The sequence below is a fragment of the Lampris incognitus genome, chromosome 20 (assembly GCF_029633865.1).
Source record: "Lampris incognitus isolate fLamInc1 chromosome 20, fLamInc1.hap2, whole genome shotgun sequence".
Lineage (NCBI taxonomy): Eukaryota > Metazoa > Chordata > Actinopteri > Lampriformes > Lampridae > Lampris > Lampris incognitus.
The window spans coordinates 2,338,839-2,356,888 of NC_079230.1; the positions used below are offsets into that span (position 1 = coordinate 2,338,839).

Here is an 18,050-nt window from a genome sequence, read left to right on the forward strand (position 1 = left end):
ATCTTGTTGCCTCAGTAGTGAAACTATGTAAGTGAGGGTAACAAATTCTCTTGATGAGGCTTTGAGAAGGGCACTTGATATTTGTCCTACAGCAGGATTTTAATGTTGATGAGGAAATACGTCCTGCCTTGACTTGTAGACAAAGCTTAGATTTGCCTGTTCCTGAATTAGCTCTTCAACACATTTAACTTGCTCATCAGTTACACTCAGGTCAGTCTCTCCACAATGATCAGTTAATTGTTCGTATGTCGTGGCGTATGTTTCTTCACCATTTGGTTCTGATAACACCTTTGGCATCGACCTATTCAGTGATGGTGGGATGTAGCTTTCTGAACACGACTCAGTCAGTGAAAGAATAAAAGGTTTCTGTTTGTTTCCACTGAGACTTTAGTAAACGTGTAATGTCATCACGTGTTGGAGGAGGTGCTGCAGTAGTGGGAGATGGCTGGGTATTTCTCCTCTTTGATCAACTGTAAGGTCCAAGTTTCTCTTCTTAGATTTAGGGGTGGTGGAGTCTATTTCAGACACCGTACTGTAGGGTACCTTTTCCAAAGACAGAGGAAGCATCCAGTATGCTTTTTCCTCGGTGCATGTGTTCAAATCCCTGATTCTTACTGTCGCCTCTATGGCAAAGAGGAGAGCTGCAACATGAGTACATGACTCACCAAGGCCGGCCATACAACTGCCAGGTCCAGCTAATATCTGCCTATCCTTTTTTGAAATCATCTGGGGTGGAGGGCTGTTTCATTCATTCTTTGTGAGTGGCGTACCTGGAAAGAAGGAGGATAAGAAATTATAATTGAATAGCTTTTAAAGTCGGCATCTGAAGTATCAAATGAATTGCACATTCCTTGTTAGTAATTAAAGCAAATGATATCAAAACAAACAATGAAAGTGAAGTTTGTTTAAGTTTGGACAATAACTAACCCCTGCTTTATTGGACAGGGTCCATTTCAAATGAATGCATAGTACAGAAGAATGAAATATTTATCAAGTTATCTTACCCTGCAACAAACAAGGATGTTCCCATTAGAGGCTTTAAGCAATGATATTTCTTTAAACCATCCACACAAAAATTGTTATTGTAGGATATTCAGCCAGACTTGTGATGCAGTTCTTTTTAGGAACAACATATGGATCTATGCCATCAACTAAGCTTATCTTCTCTCGATATCGGTTTTTTGCTTTTCGCTCAAGCGAATCAAAACATTTCTTTAGACATGCCATTATAGGCCTAAATGATTGAATCCCAATTAGCAAGTAAAGAGCAAAACTTCTTTTAGTAAGTCAGAGCCAGCAAGGTACTTACCAAGTAAAAAAAAAAAAAAGTTCCCTAGATAACAAATGGCAGCAGAAAATAATTTTACGAAGTAAGAATTAACGTTTCTTAACTTTTAAACCCAATTTCAAGCAAAAACAAAGCGGCGAGAACACGTTGCATAGAATAAACAAACGGTTGCTACACATATCCATGGCTAGGTTGTGATCCAACATGGCGGCAACGGTAAAGTCATGTGACCGATGGGAATAATGAATATTGTGGTCGAGTAAGATCCCTACAAACGATGTGCCTCCATGCCATTGGACGATTGGGGACCACCCTCTGTTGCAGCCTTCATCCGCCTTCACGGGCATTGTCTTCTGCCAGTTCCGTTGAGTTGAGGTCTTTGTTGGATTGCGCTTCGTCTGGAACCTCCCCCTTGACCTATCTGGCTTAGGTGACTCTACTAGGAGCCAAGCTCCAGATGGTATAGATCTTGGGATCATTAGTAAATGCAAGCTTCTCCACCAAGACAAGTTGGCGATCCAGGAGAAGGTCCAGCCCCTAGTGCTCCTATTACCACTGGAACTACCATGGATTTTACCTTCCACATCCGATCTAATTCTTCCTTCAGCCCTTGGTATTTCTCTAGCCTCTCATGCTTTCTTCCTGATGTTGCTGTCACTCGCGATTGCTACATCTAACTACTGCTGTCTTCTGTTCCTAGTTGACCACCACAATGTCTGGTAGGTTAGCGGGCACCTGCTTAAAGTTGGACTTCAAAAAAGTGGGACTTCAAGTCCACAGGATCTTAGCCCTGCCATTCTCAACCACCTTTGGCGGTGTCTCTCATTTGGACTTGGGGACTTCCAGTCTGTATTCAGAACAGATATTCCTGTACATGTCTGTGAATATTCTCATTCATCTGTACACTATCCCAGCCATTGGTTATGCCTTTCAGTGTACACTTTCCCAGCTAGCATTTTACACCCTACTACCAGGTGCTGGACTGTCTCAAGGGTGCCTTTGTACAGCCTGCATCTTGGGTCTTGTCTGGTGTGGTAGACCCCTGCCTGCCTCAATCGATCTGGTCTTGAGTGCCTGTTCTTATGCTGCTATAATCAGAGCCTCTGTACTGTCTTTCGGTCCAGCCTTTTCTAGCCACTGATAGGATTTCTCGATATCAGCTACATCTTTTATCTGTCGATGGTACATCCCGTGGAGGGGCTTCTGCTGCCTGAGGTACTCACTCAGCAGTTCATCCTGGGGTTCCCTCTTTTGATGTACTCATGGATGTCCCTCATTTCCTCCTGGATAGTGGCCCTGACACGCACTAACCCTCAGCCCCCATCTTTTCACTTATCGTACAGTCTCAGGCTGCTGAACTTCGGGTGGAACCCTCCATGCATTGTGAGGGGTTTCCGTGCCCTGATATCTGTGGGATTTATCTCCTCCTTTGGCCAGTTTATTATTCCAGCTGGGTATGTGATGACAGGTAGGTCATATGTGTTGACAGCTTGGAGCTTATTCTTCCCATTGAGCTGGCTCCTCAGGACCTGCCTCACTCTCTGGAGGTGTTTGGCTGTAGCTGACCTCCTTGCTACCTCCTCGTGGTTCCCATTTGCCTGTGGAATACCCAGGTACTTGTAACTGTCCAGTATGTCTGTTATCCTGCCATCTCGTAATTCAACCCCTTCAGTGCTCACCACCTTTCCTCTTTTTACCACCATTTGACCGCACTTGTCCAATCTGAATGACATCCCGATGTTGCTGTGGATCCTGGTGAGGTGGATCAGTGAGTCAATGTCTCGCTCATTCCTGGCATACAGCTTGATGTCATCTATGTATAGGAGGTGGCTGATGGTAACTCCACTTCTGAACCTGTATCCATATCCACTCTTTGTGATGATCTGACTGAGGGGCTCCAGGCCTACGTAGAACAGCAGCGGGGATAAGTGCCTCACCTTTGTATAAGCCACATTGGATGGTTACCTGTGTGATTATCTTTGAGTTGGCCTCCAGTGTTGTTTTCCACTGCCGCATTGAGTTCTTGATGAAGGCTATTAGTGTCCTGTTGGCTTTACTTGAGTGCCAAGCACTCCATAAACCAGGTGTGGGTGATTGCTCTATCAACCAGTAGCTGATGCTTTGACCCACTAGTGTTGCTCCCAATTCCATATTGATCACTTTTATATATATGTAAAATCCAGTGAGTCAAGTAAATTCTTTATGCGACAGTACAAGATGAAACAGGCTTGTACTGTCGCATAAAGAATTTACTTGACTCACTGAATTATTTTACTCCTTATTTCGCTGAGCACTTTCCCTGCCATTGAGTGTTTCTTTTAACAAAGTTTTATATGTAAATATATATACACACACACACACGATGTACACAACGAGACAGTTTTATATATATATATATATATATATATATGTTATGTTCTTTGCCGTTTAGCTTTATTGACAGCTGATGATTGTTTATAGCACTAAACAGGCTTGTACTGTCTAATTAAAAAAGTATTTAAATTACTGGATTTTATATATATGTTTAGATAGATAGATAGATAGTTAGATAGCTAGATAGCTAGATAGATAGATAGATAGATAGATAGATAGATAGATAGATAGATAGATAGATAGATATAGATATCTATCTATTTTCGGCTGCTCCCGTTAGGGGGCGCCACAGTGGATCATCTGTTTCCATTTCTTCCTGTCTTCTGCATCTTCCTCTGTCACACCAGCCACCTGCATGTCCTCCCTCACCACCTCCATAAACCTCCTCTTTGGCCTTCCTCTTCTCCTCTTCCCTGGCAGCTCCATATTCAGCATCCTTCTCCCAGTATACCCAGCATCTCTCCTCCACACATGTCCAAACCATCTCAATCTTGCCTCTCTTGCTTTGTCTCCAAACTGTCCAACCTGAGCTGTCCCTCTAATATACTCGTTCGTAATCCTGTCCTTCTTCATCACTCCCAGTTAAAATCTTATCATCTTCATCTCTGCCACCTCCAGCTCCACCTCCTGTCTTTTCATCAGTACCACTGTCTCCAAACTATACAACATAGCTGGTCTCACTACCATCTTGTAAACCTTCCCTTTAACTCTTGCTGGTACCTCTCCTCTGAATGAGAACATTCACAGACATCTTGCTGGTACCCTTCTGTCGCAAATCACTCCTGACACTCTTCTCCACCCGCTCCACCCTGCCTGGTGAGTATTGGGCTAGATGTCCTAGTTGCCAAAAGGAATGCGAAGTGGCGCGGTGCCTCTCGCTTCCTGGTGTAGTGATCGCCGCGGATCCATCAGGACCTTAGCATATGGCCGCTCCTATGCAAATGTGTCTGCAGCAGCACCTTCTCGTGGTACCTCCTGTTTTCACAAAGTCTGCTGCGGGGGCGACCGGGTTCCCAGCGGTATAACCTGGTGGGTCGATTGGACTCGTTAGCCATGGTTGGCAGCCAGTCTAGGAGAAGGACAACTCTGATTTCAAACCCAGGTAGACGAAGCTCGTTAGCCTGTTGGGCAGTTCATCTAGGAGAAGGCAAACTCTGATTTCAAACCTTCGCTGCCTTGCGGGTATACTCGTCTACGGGAAAGGCTTTGGGAAGAAACCCTGAGGAAAAATCTGCATCCGTCTCCATTGCCAGTTGTCTTACTAGTCTTGCCACTGGTAGTAGGTGGTCTCAGGCGAGAGAGTGGGGTTGATGACACGCAACTCTTCCTCACTTTAATCATTGCGCAAGTCATCAGTCATCCATCACAGGATGACTAGATGGTCCTCGTTGCTGCGATGGACAAATAACAACAACCCTGCCTGCACTCTCTTCTTCACCTCTCTTCTGCACTCCCCGTTACTTTGGACAGTTGACCCCAAGTATTTAAACTCATATGCCTTCGTCACCTCTACTCCTTGCGTTCTCACCATTCCACTGTCCTCCCTCTCCTTCACACATAGGTATTCCGTCTTGCTCCTCCTGACATTCATTCCTATTCTCTCCAGTGCATACCTCCACCTCTCCAGGTTCTCCTCCACCTGCACCCTACTCTCACCACAGATCACAATGTCATCCACTAACATCATAGTCCACGGAGACTCCTGCCTGATCTCATCCGTCAACCTGTCCATCACCATTGCAAACAAGAAAGGGCTCAGAGCCGATCCTTGATGTAATCCCACCTCCACCTTGAACCCATCTGTCACTACAACCACACACCTCACCACTGTCACACTTCCCTCATACATATCCTGCACCACTCCTACATACTTCTCTACAACACCTGACTTCCTCATACAATACCACACCTCCTCTCTTGGCACCCTGTCATATGCTTTCTCCAAATCTACAAAGACACAATGTAACTCCTTCTGTCCTTCTCTATACTTCTCCATCAACATTCTCAAAGAAAACATCACATCTGTGGTGCTCTTTCATGGCATGAAACCATACTGCTGCTGCTGATCATCACCTCTCCTCCTCTTAACCTAGCTTCTATTACTCTTTCCCATATCTTCATGCTGTGGCTGATCAACTTTATACCTCTGTAGTTGCTACAGTTCTGCACATCGCCCTTGTTCTTGAAAATCGGTACCAGTATGCTTCTTCTCCACTCTTCAGGTATCCTCTCACTTTCCAAGATGTGTTAAACATCCATTAGCTGAATTCCATCCATTAGCTGAACCGCTTATCCTGCTCTCGGGGTCTCGGGGATGCTGGAGCCTATTCCAGCAGTCATTGGGCGGCAGGCAGGGAGACACCCTGGACAGGCCGCCAGGCCATCGCAGGGCCGAGACACACACACGCAAACATTCATACCAAGGGACAATTTAGTACAGCCAATTCACCTGACCTACATGTCTTTGGACTGTGGGAGGAAACCAGAGCCCCTGGAGAAAACCCACACAGACACGGGGAGAACATGCAAACTGCACACAGAGGATGACCCGGGATGGCCCACCAAGGTTGGACTACCCGGGGCTCGAACCCAGGATCTTCTTGCTGTGAGGCGACTGCACTAACCACTGCACCACCATGCCTCCTAACCACCATCCTTTCGGTTAACATTAAACAATCTAGTTAAAACCCCACTGCCATCTCTCCTAAACACCTCCATGCCTCCACAGGTATGTCATCAGGACCAGCTGCCTTTCCACTCTTCATCCTCTTCATAGCTTCCATCACTTCCTCCTTGCTAATCCACTGAACTTCCTGATTCACTATCCCCACATCATCCAACCTTCTCTCTCTCTCTCTCTCATTTTCTTCATTCATCAGCCCCTCAAAGTACTCCTTCCACCTTCTCAGCACACTCTCCTCACTTGTCAGCACATTTCCATCTCTATCCTTGATCACCCTAACCTGCTGCACATCCTTCCCAGCTTGGTCCCTCTGTCTAGCCGATCGGCACAAGTCCTTTTCTCCTTCCTTAGTGTCTAACCTGTCATACAACTCACCATACGCCTTTTCCTTTGCCTTTTCCTCCTCTCTCTTCACTTTACGCTGCATCTCCTTGTACTCCTGTCTACTTTCTTCATCTCTCTGACTATCCCACTTCTTCTTTGTCAACCTTCCTCTGTATAATTTGCTGTACTTCCTCATTCCACCACCAAGTCTCCTTGTCTTCCTTCCTCTGTCCTGATGACACACCAAGTACCTTCCTAGCTGTCTCCCTCACTATTTCTGCTGTGGTTTTCCAGCCATCTGGCAACTCTTCACTACCACCCAGTGCCTGTCTTACCTCCTGCCTGAACTCCACACAACAGTCTTCCTTCTTCAACTTCCACCATTTAATCTTCGGCTGTGTCTTCACTCGCTTCCTCATCTTGGTCCTCTAAAGTCATCCTACAGACCACCATCCAATGCTGCCTAGCTACGTTCTCCCCTGTCACCACCTTGCAGTCTCCAATCCCTTTCAGATTGCGCCTCCTACATAAGATATAGTCCACCTTTGTGCACTTTCCTCCACTCTTGTACGTCACCCTGTGTTCCTCCCTCTTCTTGAAATATGTATTCACCACAGCCATTTCCATCCTTTTCGCAAAATCCACCATCATCTGTCCTTCCACATTTCTGTCCTTGACACCATACCTTCCCATCACCTCCTCATCACCTCTGTTCCCTTCACCAACATGTCCATTGAAGTCCGCTCCAATCACCACTCTCTCCTCCTTGGGTACCCTCTCCAACATGGCAGTGTTTCAGCCCTCATATTTATCTATCTATCTATCTATCTATCTATCTATCTATCTATCTATCTATCTATCTATCTATCTATCTATCTATCTATCTATCTATCTATCTATCTATCTATCTATCTATCTATCTATCTATCTATCTATCTATCTATCTATCTATCTATCTATCTATCTATCTATATTCAATTCAATTCAATTTTATTGTCTTTTTTTTCCCCAAGATGGCGGCACGCTGGACACAGCGGCTACTGTGGTTCCCTGTTCAGTGTCGTGTTTTCTTTTTTGTTGTTGTATATATATATTTATATATAGATCTATATATCTATATCTATCTATCTATCTATCTATCTATCTATCTATCTATCTATCTATCTATCTATCTATCTATCTATCTATCTATACTTAGCACAGAAAGTAAGGAAATTTGTGTTTGGTTGATGATTTCTTTGTTGTAACAATGCTTCTGGGCAGTACATCTTACAGCGTTGGAAAGCCTGTTTACTTCCCTTTTAAATGGCGCCACATGTGTAAGGAACATGCATTTGTGGGATGAGCAGCAGAGCTGAGTATGTGGGTTGCGCCCATGAAAAATTTGCCAAATCTTCTCTGCCGATGCCAAACAGCTTATTTTGCTGCTGCTATTGACTCTTGTTTTGAGCTTCTGGTTCCCCAGGTGCTGACAATCAGCTGCCTGATAGAAGATTTACTGCCAAGAAGCATCGTTACAACAAAGACATAATCTACCAAACACACATTTCCTTACTTTTTGTGCTAAATTTATATATGTATGTATATATAGATAGACATATAGTGTGTTTCTTTATGTGTGTGCGTGTGTGTGTGTGTGTGTGTGTGTGTGTGTGTGTGTGTGTGTGTTTGTAGGTTATCTTGAACAGGGTCTGTTGGTGAAGGATGAAAAGAAGCTTCGTGATCGCTACATCCAGAGCTTCCAGTTTAAACTGGATCTGATTTCCATGATTCCCACTGATGTCTTTTACGCCTATTTTGGATTCAACTACCCTGAGATACGACTCAATAAACTGTTTAGATTCAACAGGTCAATACTCCCACACACACACACACACGATACTCTCTCTCTCTCACTCACACACACACACACACACACACACAAACTTAAACACACACACACACACATGCTTGCTGGTAGTCCACCGAGTCCGATGATGACGTCCCTCCTGGTTAACGATGTGGTCTTGGATGACTGTAGAGTCCAGTTCTTGACCCACAAGTGTTATTGCACGTGGGGCATATGAAGTGTGAGTCAGTGGGGGCAGGCATGGTTGTGTGTCTCCTTAGTCTTTACTGTTGTTTTTCTAGTTCCTCTCCATTTCCAGCTGTTCTGTACCTTTGTGGCAGATCTCCCGCCAGTTGGAACGGTTGATGGCAGCTTGCTCCAGTCTCAAGGGGTCGATACAACATTTCTTCAGTGATGTTTTTAGCTGGTCTCGGTATCGCTTCTTCTGACCACCTGCGGACCGGCGGCCCAGGTGAAGCTATCCATACAGGACTTGACGTGGCAGGCGTTCTTGAGGCATCCTGATGACATGCCCAAGCCAGCGCAGCTGGTGTTCAGTGACTGTGGCTTCTGTACTCTTGCAGTTTGTCCTAAGAATCTCGGCATAGGGAACAATTTCATGCCACGTGGTCCCCATGAGTCGCTGCAGACACCTTATGTGGAACCACTCCAGCAACCGTAGGTGGCGGCTGTATGTGATCCAGACTTCATAGCTGTATATAGGAGAGTTGTGATGCAGATGGCGTTGTAAATGGCAATTTTGGTGTGCAGGTGGAGGTGTTTGTTTTGGAAGGCCCTACATCAGAGTTTGCCGAAGGCTGCAGAGGCTTGTTTGATTCTATTATGAATTTCCTGATCATTGTTGCAGCTCTCAGAAAGGATGCTGCCCAGGTATTTGAAAGATGGAGCCACTGAGAGTGGTTGGTGTTCTATAGTGAAGACAGGCATAGTGGGTCGGGGGCAGGACCTCCATTGGCATAACACCTCAGTCCAGTGTTGTAGTACTCGAGTCCAGGACTCGAGTCCTGATTTTCAGGACTCGTGACTCGACTTGGACTTGAGCGCTGATGACTTGGACTCAGATTTGGACTCGAGCATTGCCTGCATTCGGACTCGGACTTGTTAATTGATAAAGACTTTTGTTTTGTTTTGTTAGTTTTTTGTAACAGGCCCTAATAATTTGGCATAAGATATTGATAGCTATATTAATACCGTAACATTGATCACCGAATGCGGTGATCAATAGCTTTTTTACACTGCCAGAGTGGAGCACTGGAGCCTATCTTGGAACTCGACTCAGACTCAACCTTGATGACTCGGACTTGGACTCAGGTAATGGGAACTTGACTCGGACTCAAACACTGGGGACTCGAGACTCGACTCGGACTCGAGGTTTAGTGACTCGACTGTGGCAAGGATGGTTTGCAGGTCTTCTGGTGTGTGAGCTACATGAGCACAGTCACCAGCATACTGCAGTTCAAGGACCTGCACTGCTGACAACTTGGTGGTTGCTTGGAACCTTTGAATGTTGAAGGGGTTTCCATCTAGCCTAAAGTCTGTTGTGATCCTACTACTGCCTTCCAGATCATTATGAAAAAGCTTTGACTCAAAGGAAGAAAATGTTGAAGAGTACCAGTGCCAGCACACACCCCTGCCTCACTCCAGTGGATACATTAAAGGGTGCTGATTCCTGTCCTCCTATGGCCACCCGTGCCACCATCCCTACATGGAACTGTGACAGAATGTTCACAAATTTGCTCGGACAGTCAAACTTTCTCAGGATTTTCCAAAGTAGCTCTCGATTCACAGTCAAAAGCTTTGGAGAGGTTGACAAAACCCATGAAAATGTCGTGATGTTGTTCGTGGCACTTTTCTTGTAGCTGTCTTACAGTGAAAATCATATCCACCGTACTCCTGTTCTTCCTGAAACCACACTGTGACTCTGGCAGCAGATGTTCTGTCAAGTGCTTCACCATCCTGCATAGCAGGACCTTTGCTAGGACCTTGCCTGCAACAGCTAGCAGGGATATGCCATGACTGTTGTTGCAGATGGACTTGTCACCCTGTTTTTGTACAGGGTGACAATTTTAACATCCCTCCATTGTCTAGGAACAAGGCCTGCAGGATAAGCTGATAGATCATTCTGGTGCACAAGTATCCTCCTAGTTTTAGGAGTTCTGCTCAGATACCATCACTGCCAGGGGACTTATTGTTCTTGAGGGAGTTGATGGCTATAAGTACTTCTTGAAAAGTTGGCGAGTGGTCAAGGTCTGAGATGGGCGGATGAATTGGCAGCTCTTCCAGGATGGATTGGTCAGTTGGTGAGTGCTGGTTAAGTAGGACTTCAAAATGTTCAGCCCACCTTGCCAGGATCCGCTTTTGGTCTGTGCGAGTTGTCAGTCCGTCCTCTGATTTTAAGGTTGTGATAGAGCAGTTACTAGGGCCATATGTATATAGTCTTTATAGAATTGTGTAAGTTGTGCATATCATTTCTGTCAGCATATGATTGAATCTCATGAGCTTTGTTCATCCACCATGTATTTTGCAGAGTGCGCAAGGTTGTTTGTACCTCATGCTATTTGCCACTGCTGCCGAAAGATGGTGGATGTGGGGCAGTTGAGAGTAGCCCTGTGTGCCCTACACATTGTTTCATGCAGGGATGTGACGGTGTCAGAGTTCTCGTCAAACCAGTCTTGATGTTTTCTGGCTCTGTACCCTATAGAGTCGACTGCAGCTTGATGTAGCAGTGAGTTTAAGGAGGTCCATTTCTGATCCATGGAATTGTCAGAACTCAGAATGGTCTCAAACTCTAGTGCCATCGTACCTACAGAGCGATGGAACTCATTCTGTGCTCGAGCTGACTTCAATTTAGCACAGTTCAATTACTTTTTTATGGAATTCTTGAGACGCTTTGAGGGGTGCACTTTGAGGTGGAGTTTGGTCATGATCCATCCAGCATTCTGCACCTCTCATGGTCCGGGTCAGCAAGACATCAAAGGTGTCAGTAATTATTATATAATCAATCAGGTGCCAGTGTTTAGATTGTGAGTGCATCCAGGATGTTTTGTATTTGGTCTTCTGCTGAAACAGTGTGTTTATAATGGTAAGGTCATCCTTTGCACAAAGTGTTACCAGCCTCAGACCATCATTTGCATTAACTTGACCAACCCCATGCCTCCCCAATACTCCACTCCATATGCCATTGTTCTTTCCTACCCCAGCATTCAAATCTCCCAGAAGAAAGATCTTGTCCTTTTTTGGGATACGATGTAGGGCCTCATCTAGTCGCTGGTAGAAGCTGTCCTTCACACCATTGTCAGATGTTAGTGTTGGCGCATATGCACTTAAGAGTGGCATAGTGTGCCTTGCTACAGGGATACGGCGGGTCATTAGCCTCTCTTAGTCTGGTGGGTGTTTCAGTGAGGCTGGGTAGAATGCTGTTCTTGATTGCCAGTCCAACACCATGCTGATGTTGTCCACCAGGGGGATAGCCTCTCCAGAAAAAGGTGTACCCTCCTCCTTCCTCTCTCAGGGAGCCTTCACCCAGGAGCCTGTTTTCACTGAGAGCAGCAATGTCCACGTTGTTGCATCTCAGTTCCTCAGCAGTCAGTGCAGTCTTTTGATGGGGTCTGTTGCCATCATTAGTAAGGAGAGTCCTAACATTCCATGTTGCCAATTTCAATGGGATCATTTTCTTTTTACCGCAGAACGGAATTCCTGGTAGGCGCGATAACCTACCCAGGAGGTGGTTGGGTGAGTGGACAATTTTTAACCCACCCTTTCTAGGCCCCTCCCCAATTGAGGTGAGCAGTGTGGTCCCTAGATAGGGCTGCTCAGTCACACGGGTCTGCCAAAAGCAGCTGCCACTCAATCCCAGCTGCTGGCGACCATATACCCCATGCCGCTGATGTGCAGGACTCTGGCTAGGAGCTCTTAGGCCATTCTACCCTGCTCCTATCGCCAGACACCCCAACGTCACCAGACTTCAATCAGATGTAAGGTCAGATATTTTACATCATGATCAGAGCTGGAGAACTACGCAAGGAAGTTTTTAGAATGCCACAGGGGGGCGCTGTCCTCATTAGCACTGTCTTTGCCATGACAGGTTGGTCCTGGTGGCAAGGGCTTATACCCACAACGACCAGTCACCCATCATGACCACAGGAGGCTGCCGGGAACTCCAGACTGTCAAAGAACCACCTAATGTATGCCGCCAAACATGTTGCTTTTCTCTTGGGGTGTGCGCCCCTAGCCTTTGTCTCGATAGAGTTCCCACAAAGCAGCGTGGCAGTGGTTTGCCATGAACAGCGTCTGGTGATCACTGCAGCTCTGATATCCTGTACTAAGGTTTCCCGAGGCTGCAACATGCCCAGTTACTGTGTGTGGCCACGAGGAGGCCTGGCAGAGGTCTTGGCGAAGGAGAGGCTATGTACTGGTGGGGGAAGGCTTACACACTGGGTTGCTCCCTTGTTCACCACAAGAGCTAGCCAGCGGCAGCAAGCTGGAAGCGAGAGGTTAGAAAGGCAGGCGGGAAGCAAGCATGCATCTTTCCTCTAACTACTGCACCACTGTAATAGATGCATCACATCACCTTGTCTGAAACACACATCACACACACACACACACATTTATTACATTTATTTATATGCACGCATATAAATACCCATGGGCAGTTTTTTGCCCATACACATGCAGTCACACACTTAGTTTGTCATACATGTGTTTTACATTTAGTAAAATCAGAGATTATTATTCTATTGTCTTCTATTCATTTCTGTTGTGTACTGTTGCAGGATGTTGGAGTTTTTCCAGCGGACAGAGACTCGGACAAACTACCCCAACCTGCTGCGGATCTCCAACCTTGTCATGTACATTGTCATCATCATCCACTGGAATGCATGTCTGTACTTTTCCTTCTCCAAAGCCATCGGTAATCTGCTGCCTCAAAGCCTTTTGAACTCTAAAATGCATCTCTGACCCGTTGCAGTCTTTAACATGACAACACAAAGTCACCGCATCTCCAGGTTCCAGTCCCAACATGGATAAATATAAGTTTCTTTTCTTTTCTTTTTTCTTTTCTCTGTTCTCAGGTTTTGGGTCAGACAGGTTTGTGTATCCTGACCCAACGGATCCAGAGTTTGGTCGTCTGGTCAGGAAGTATGCCTACAGTATGTACTGGTCCACGCTGACCCTCACCACCATCGGCGAAACACCACCGCCTGTGGAGAACTCCGAGTACTTCTTTGTGGTCACTGATTTCCTGGTGGGTGTGGCATCCTGGGTGATGTCACAAAATAACTTGGTGTTTGGAATGAGATCTCAACAAACTTAGGATTGTATGCTTAAGGAAACTACTACATACTGTGTAATATCAGTCATTGGCTGTGCCCAAATACTGCACACTACAAAGTAATAATATATTGTGCATACCAACAGTTCTACATACTGTTTACATACTTATCTATATCTCCATTGTAACCACGCAAAGTCACCACTTTCTGAGTTTTTATGTGTGAAGACATAAAATATTGTAACGATCACAGATGAATAGACTCACTAGCTCTTGGCTAATAGGTCGGACCCTTTAGTTAACTGGTTAACGTTTTTGCTTGTGGTGTGGGAGACCCAGGTTGGCATCCTGGCTGCGGTGGTTCCTGGCTGCCCCCCGAATTCACTACAGTATGCTAGTATTCAGTGGTACATACGGCTTATCATAATCACTCAGAACAAGCCTCGTAGAACAAACGTACATTTGAAAAATCTTCTGATTTGCGGTCATGTCAATATTCACCATCCTGGTTGAGAAATTTCCGCTGGCTGGAAAACTGTCTTCTGTATCTCCATGGTAAGCAGACAAAGTCGCCAATTTCTTCTGGGATAGTGTCCAGTCAATTCATTTTAGATTTTTCAATGTGAATGGCATATACATTCTGACACTTTCGGTGTACCATGTTTTTCCACACTATGAACATTATAATCTAGTATTCTAAGAATTGCGGCACGGTGGCGCAATGATTAGTACGGTCGCCTCACAGCAAGAAGGTCCTGGGTTCAACCCCGGGGTAGTCAGCCCTGTGATGGCCCGGCGGCCTGTCCAGGGTGTCTCCCCGCCTGCCGCCCAATGACTACTGGAATAGACTCCAGCATCCCTGCGACCCTGAGAGCAGGATAAGTGGTTAAGACAATGGATGGATGGATGGATATTCTAAGAATATTTTCTATAAAGTATGTACTACGACCACAGTATCAGCATTATGACACAACTAATGGTAGACAACATCTGGACTCAAACTGTCTCCTCTTCTATTCTCACATTTTTTCTGTCTTTCAGGTTGGTGTGTTAATCTTTGCTACAATTGTCGGTAATGTTGGCTCTATGATCACCAACATGAACGCTGCCAGGGCCGACTTCCAGGCCCGCATTGACGCCATCAAACAGTACATGAGCTTCCGAAAGGTTGGTTCACTTGTCACCTCTTTCCCTTTTCATACCGATGAAATGGCTGGGAAGAACTCATGTTTTATATTGGTCTGAATGGGTCTACACGGGTCATCTGACCTGCATCTTTTCCTGGTCATGACTCAGGTTTGACACGGGTTCAACACCACGAGGTTTAGGTATGAAATGGGGAACAAGGGTTTACTGTATGTGGGCTTCCATCATGAAACTTCATTAGTTACAATCATTCATTTATTCATCTTCAGCCACTTCTCCGGGGTCGGGTCGCGGTGGCAGCAAGCTAAGTAGGGCACTCCAGATGTCCCTCTCCCCAGCAATGCCCTCCAGCTCCTCCTGGGGGATCCCAAAGTGTTCCCAGGCCAGATTGGACATATAGTCCCTCCAGCGAGTTCTGGGTCTACCCCGGGGTCTCCTCCCAGTGGGTCATGCCCAGAAAACCTCCAAGGGAAGGCGCCCAGGAGGCATCCTAATCAGATGCCCGAACCACCTCAACTGGCGCCTTTTGACACGAAGGAACAGAATCTATGTGTCACAAAGCTTTTTCATAAAGATCTGGAAGGCAGTAGTGGGATCACAATAAACTTTAGGCTAGATGGAAACCTCTTCAACATTCAAAGGTTCCAGGCAAGCACCAAGTCGACTGCTCTTGTAGCTCACACATCAGAAGTCCTGCAAACCTGCAGTTGTGAACGCCTACAGCAGGCTGGGTCTATCAGTCAACACCACCAAGACTGAGGTGTTATGCCAATGGAGGTCCAGCCCCCCACCCACTATGCCTGTCTTCACTATAGAGCACCAACCACTCTCAATAGCTCCATCTTTCAAATACCAGGGCAGCATCCTTTCTGAGGGCTGCAACACTGATCAGGAAATTCACAATAGAATCAAACAAGCCTCTGTAGCCTTCGGCAAACTCCGACATAAGGTCTTCCAAAAACAAACACCTCCACCTACACACCAGAATTGCCATTTACAAAGCCGTCTGCATCACAACTCTCACATACAGTTATGAAGCCTGGGTCATATACAGCTGCCACCTAAGGTTGCTGGAGTGGTTCCACATTAGGGATCTGCAGCAAATCATGGGGATCCTGTGGCGTGACCATGTTCCCGATGCTGAGATTCTTGCTGGAACAAACTGCAAGAGCATAGAAGCCACAGTCACTGAACACCAACTGCGCTGGCTTGGGCATGTCATCAGGATGCCTCAAGAATGCCACGTCAAGTCCATTATGGACTTCTTCATCTGGGCTGCCGGTCCGCAGGTTTTCAGAAGAAGGGATACAAAGACCAGTTGAAAACATCGCTGAAGGGATGTTGTATCGACCCTTTGAGATGGAGCAAGCTGCCATCAACCGTTCCAACTGGCGGGAGATCTGCCACAGAGGTACAGAACAGCTGGAAATGGAGAGGAACTAGAAAAACAACAGTAAAGAATAAGGAGACACACAACTGACCCCCCCCCCGACTCAGACTTCATATGCCCAACGTGCAATAAAACTTGTGGATCAAGAATCGGACTCTACAGTGATCAAAGAACACACCGTTAATGAGGAGGGATGTCATCATCGGACTTGATGGACTACCAGCAACTTTCTGGGCAGTGACCACTATCTGAGCAAAAACTGGGAGGGTTTAGTTGAAAAAGATCAGTGCCCGATTGTCTAGATGGACTTGGATCCAGCCTCAGTTGTCCTTTAGGGGCAGAGTCTTGATTGTTTGTAACTGTATTGCCTCGATGTTCTGGCACTGGTTTCCAGTTGTAGAACCTCCGGACATGCTCATAAGAGAAGTACAGAAGAGGCTGGTGAACTTCTTCTGGGGAGGCTTTCACTGGACCAAATCTCCTGTATTGTTCCTACCAGTGTTGTCCTGGTTGCCCTCCGCAGTCGTATCACAGCTTTTGGCCTTCAAACTGTGCAGCGACTATTACATCATAAAAAACAGCTTTAGAGTGAAACAGCATCTGTGTTGCTTTGTAGGATTATGAACCAGAACTATGACAAGCACTTGTTCCTTCTGGACCTAACTGGCATGGAGTTCACTATGACACCTTTCTACAACATTTTCCATCAGGCTGTCCTCCGAGCTTGGTGAACAGTCTTATACCCCTTTCACACTGGCCAAAAAAACCCGCTAACATCCGCCTTTTTACATTGACCAAAGGCGGACATAAGCGGGTTTTTTGGCCAGTGTGAAGGGGTATAATACACCAAGAGAGACTGGTCCCAGATCTATGGCAGTGTAGGGGAGGAATCCCTGTTCTATAACCTGCTGATATACTGCAGAATGCACAGCTCCGTCCGTGTATGGAGACCCCTCACAAGAGCTGGTCTTACTAAGATAGCTTGTCTCAGATAAGGGGGACAGTGGAAAACGGCTGATATTTTGAGCCAAGAGACTGGTTTTAAATCTCTTTGTCAAATGGAGAGGTTGTTGGAGCAGGTGATCAGTGCACTTCCTGGTTTCTTCAGAGAGGCACCAGGAGCAGAGTGTGGAGAGGATCAGCCAGTTGTGGGACCTGTTTTTCCATCTTTGTCCATCCGTGCTGCAGTGGAGGAGCAGGAGGAAGGAACACCAGAACTAAACACCAGAACTAAAGGACTTCTCAAGAACATTACAGTACAGTAATTTAGCCGACGCTTTTATCCAAAGCAAATTACAATAAATGCATTTAACATAGGAAATCAGGAGAACTACTCGTCATCAGAGGTCATAAGTGCATCTTCTCTCTAAACAAGCATCTAATAGCAAAACCAGTGCTAAAGTAAAAGTGCAAGAAAGAGATTTGTTTTTTTAATGAGTGAATACAATAAGTGCTAAGAACAAGTAACAGGGTAGTAGTTCTTGAAGAGGTGAGTTTTCAACCTTAGCCGAAAGATGGGCAGTGACTCCGCTGTCCTGACATCAGTGGGGAGTCATTCCACCACTGTGGGGCCAGGACAGAACAGATCCGTGACCGGGTTGATCAGCAGCAGGGGCCTCTGAGCGACGGGGCAACCAGGCGTCCCGAGGCAGCAGAGCGAAGTGGTCGGGCGGGGGTGTAGGGCTTGACCATGGCCTGGAGATAGGAAGGAGCTGTTCCTTTCACTGC

The 18,050-nt window shown here is 46.0% G+C and overlaps 1 protein-coding gene across 1 annotated transcript in view; it reads left to right on the forward strand.

Annotated features, from left to right (window-relative positions):
- Positions 1–18,050, forward strand: part of cnga1b (cyclic nucleotide gated channel subunit alpha 1b) — a 43,462-nt gene that overhangs the window by 20,798 nt on the left and 4,614 nt on the right. Inside the window, exons 9-12 of the mRNA XM_056300785.1 lie at positions 8,343–8,517; positions 13,290–13,426; positions 13,587–13,759; positions 14,828–14,953. Coding sequence (XP_056156760.1) covers positions 8,343–8,517; positions 13,290–13,426; positions 13,587–13,759; positions 14,828–14,953 — 611 coding nt within the window. The remainder of the gene's footprint in view (positions 1–8,342; positions 8,518–13,289; positions 13,427–13,586; positions 13,760–14,827; positions 14,954–18,050) is intronic.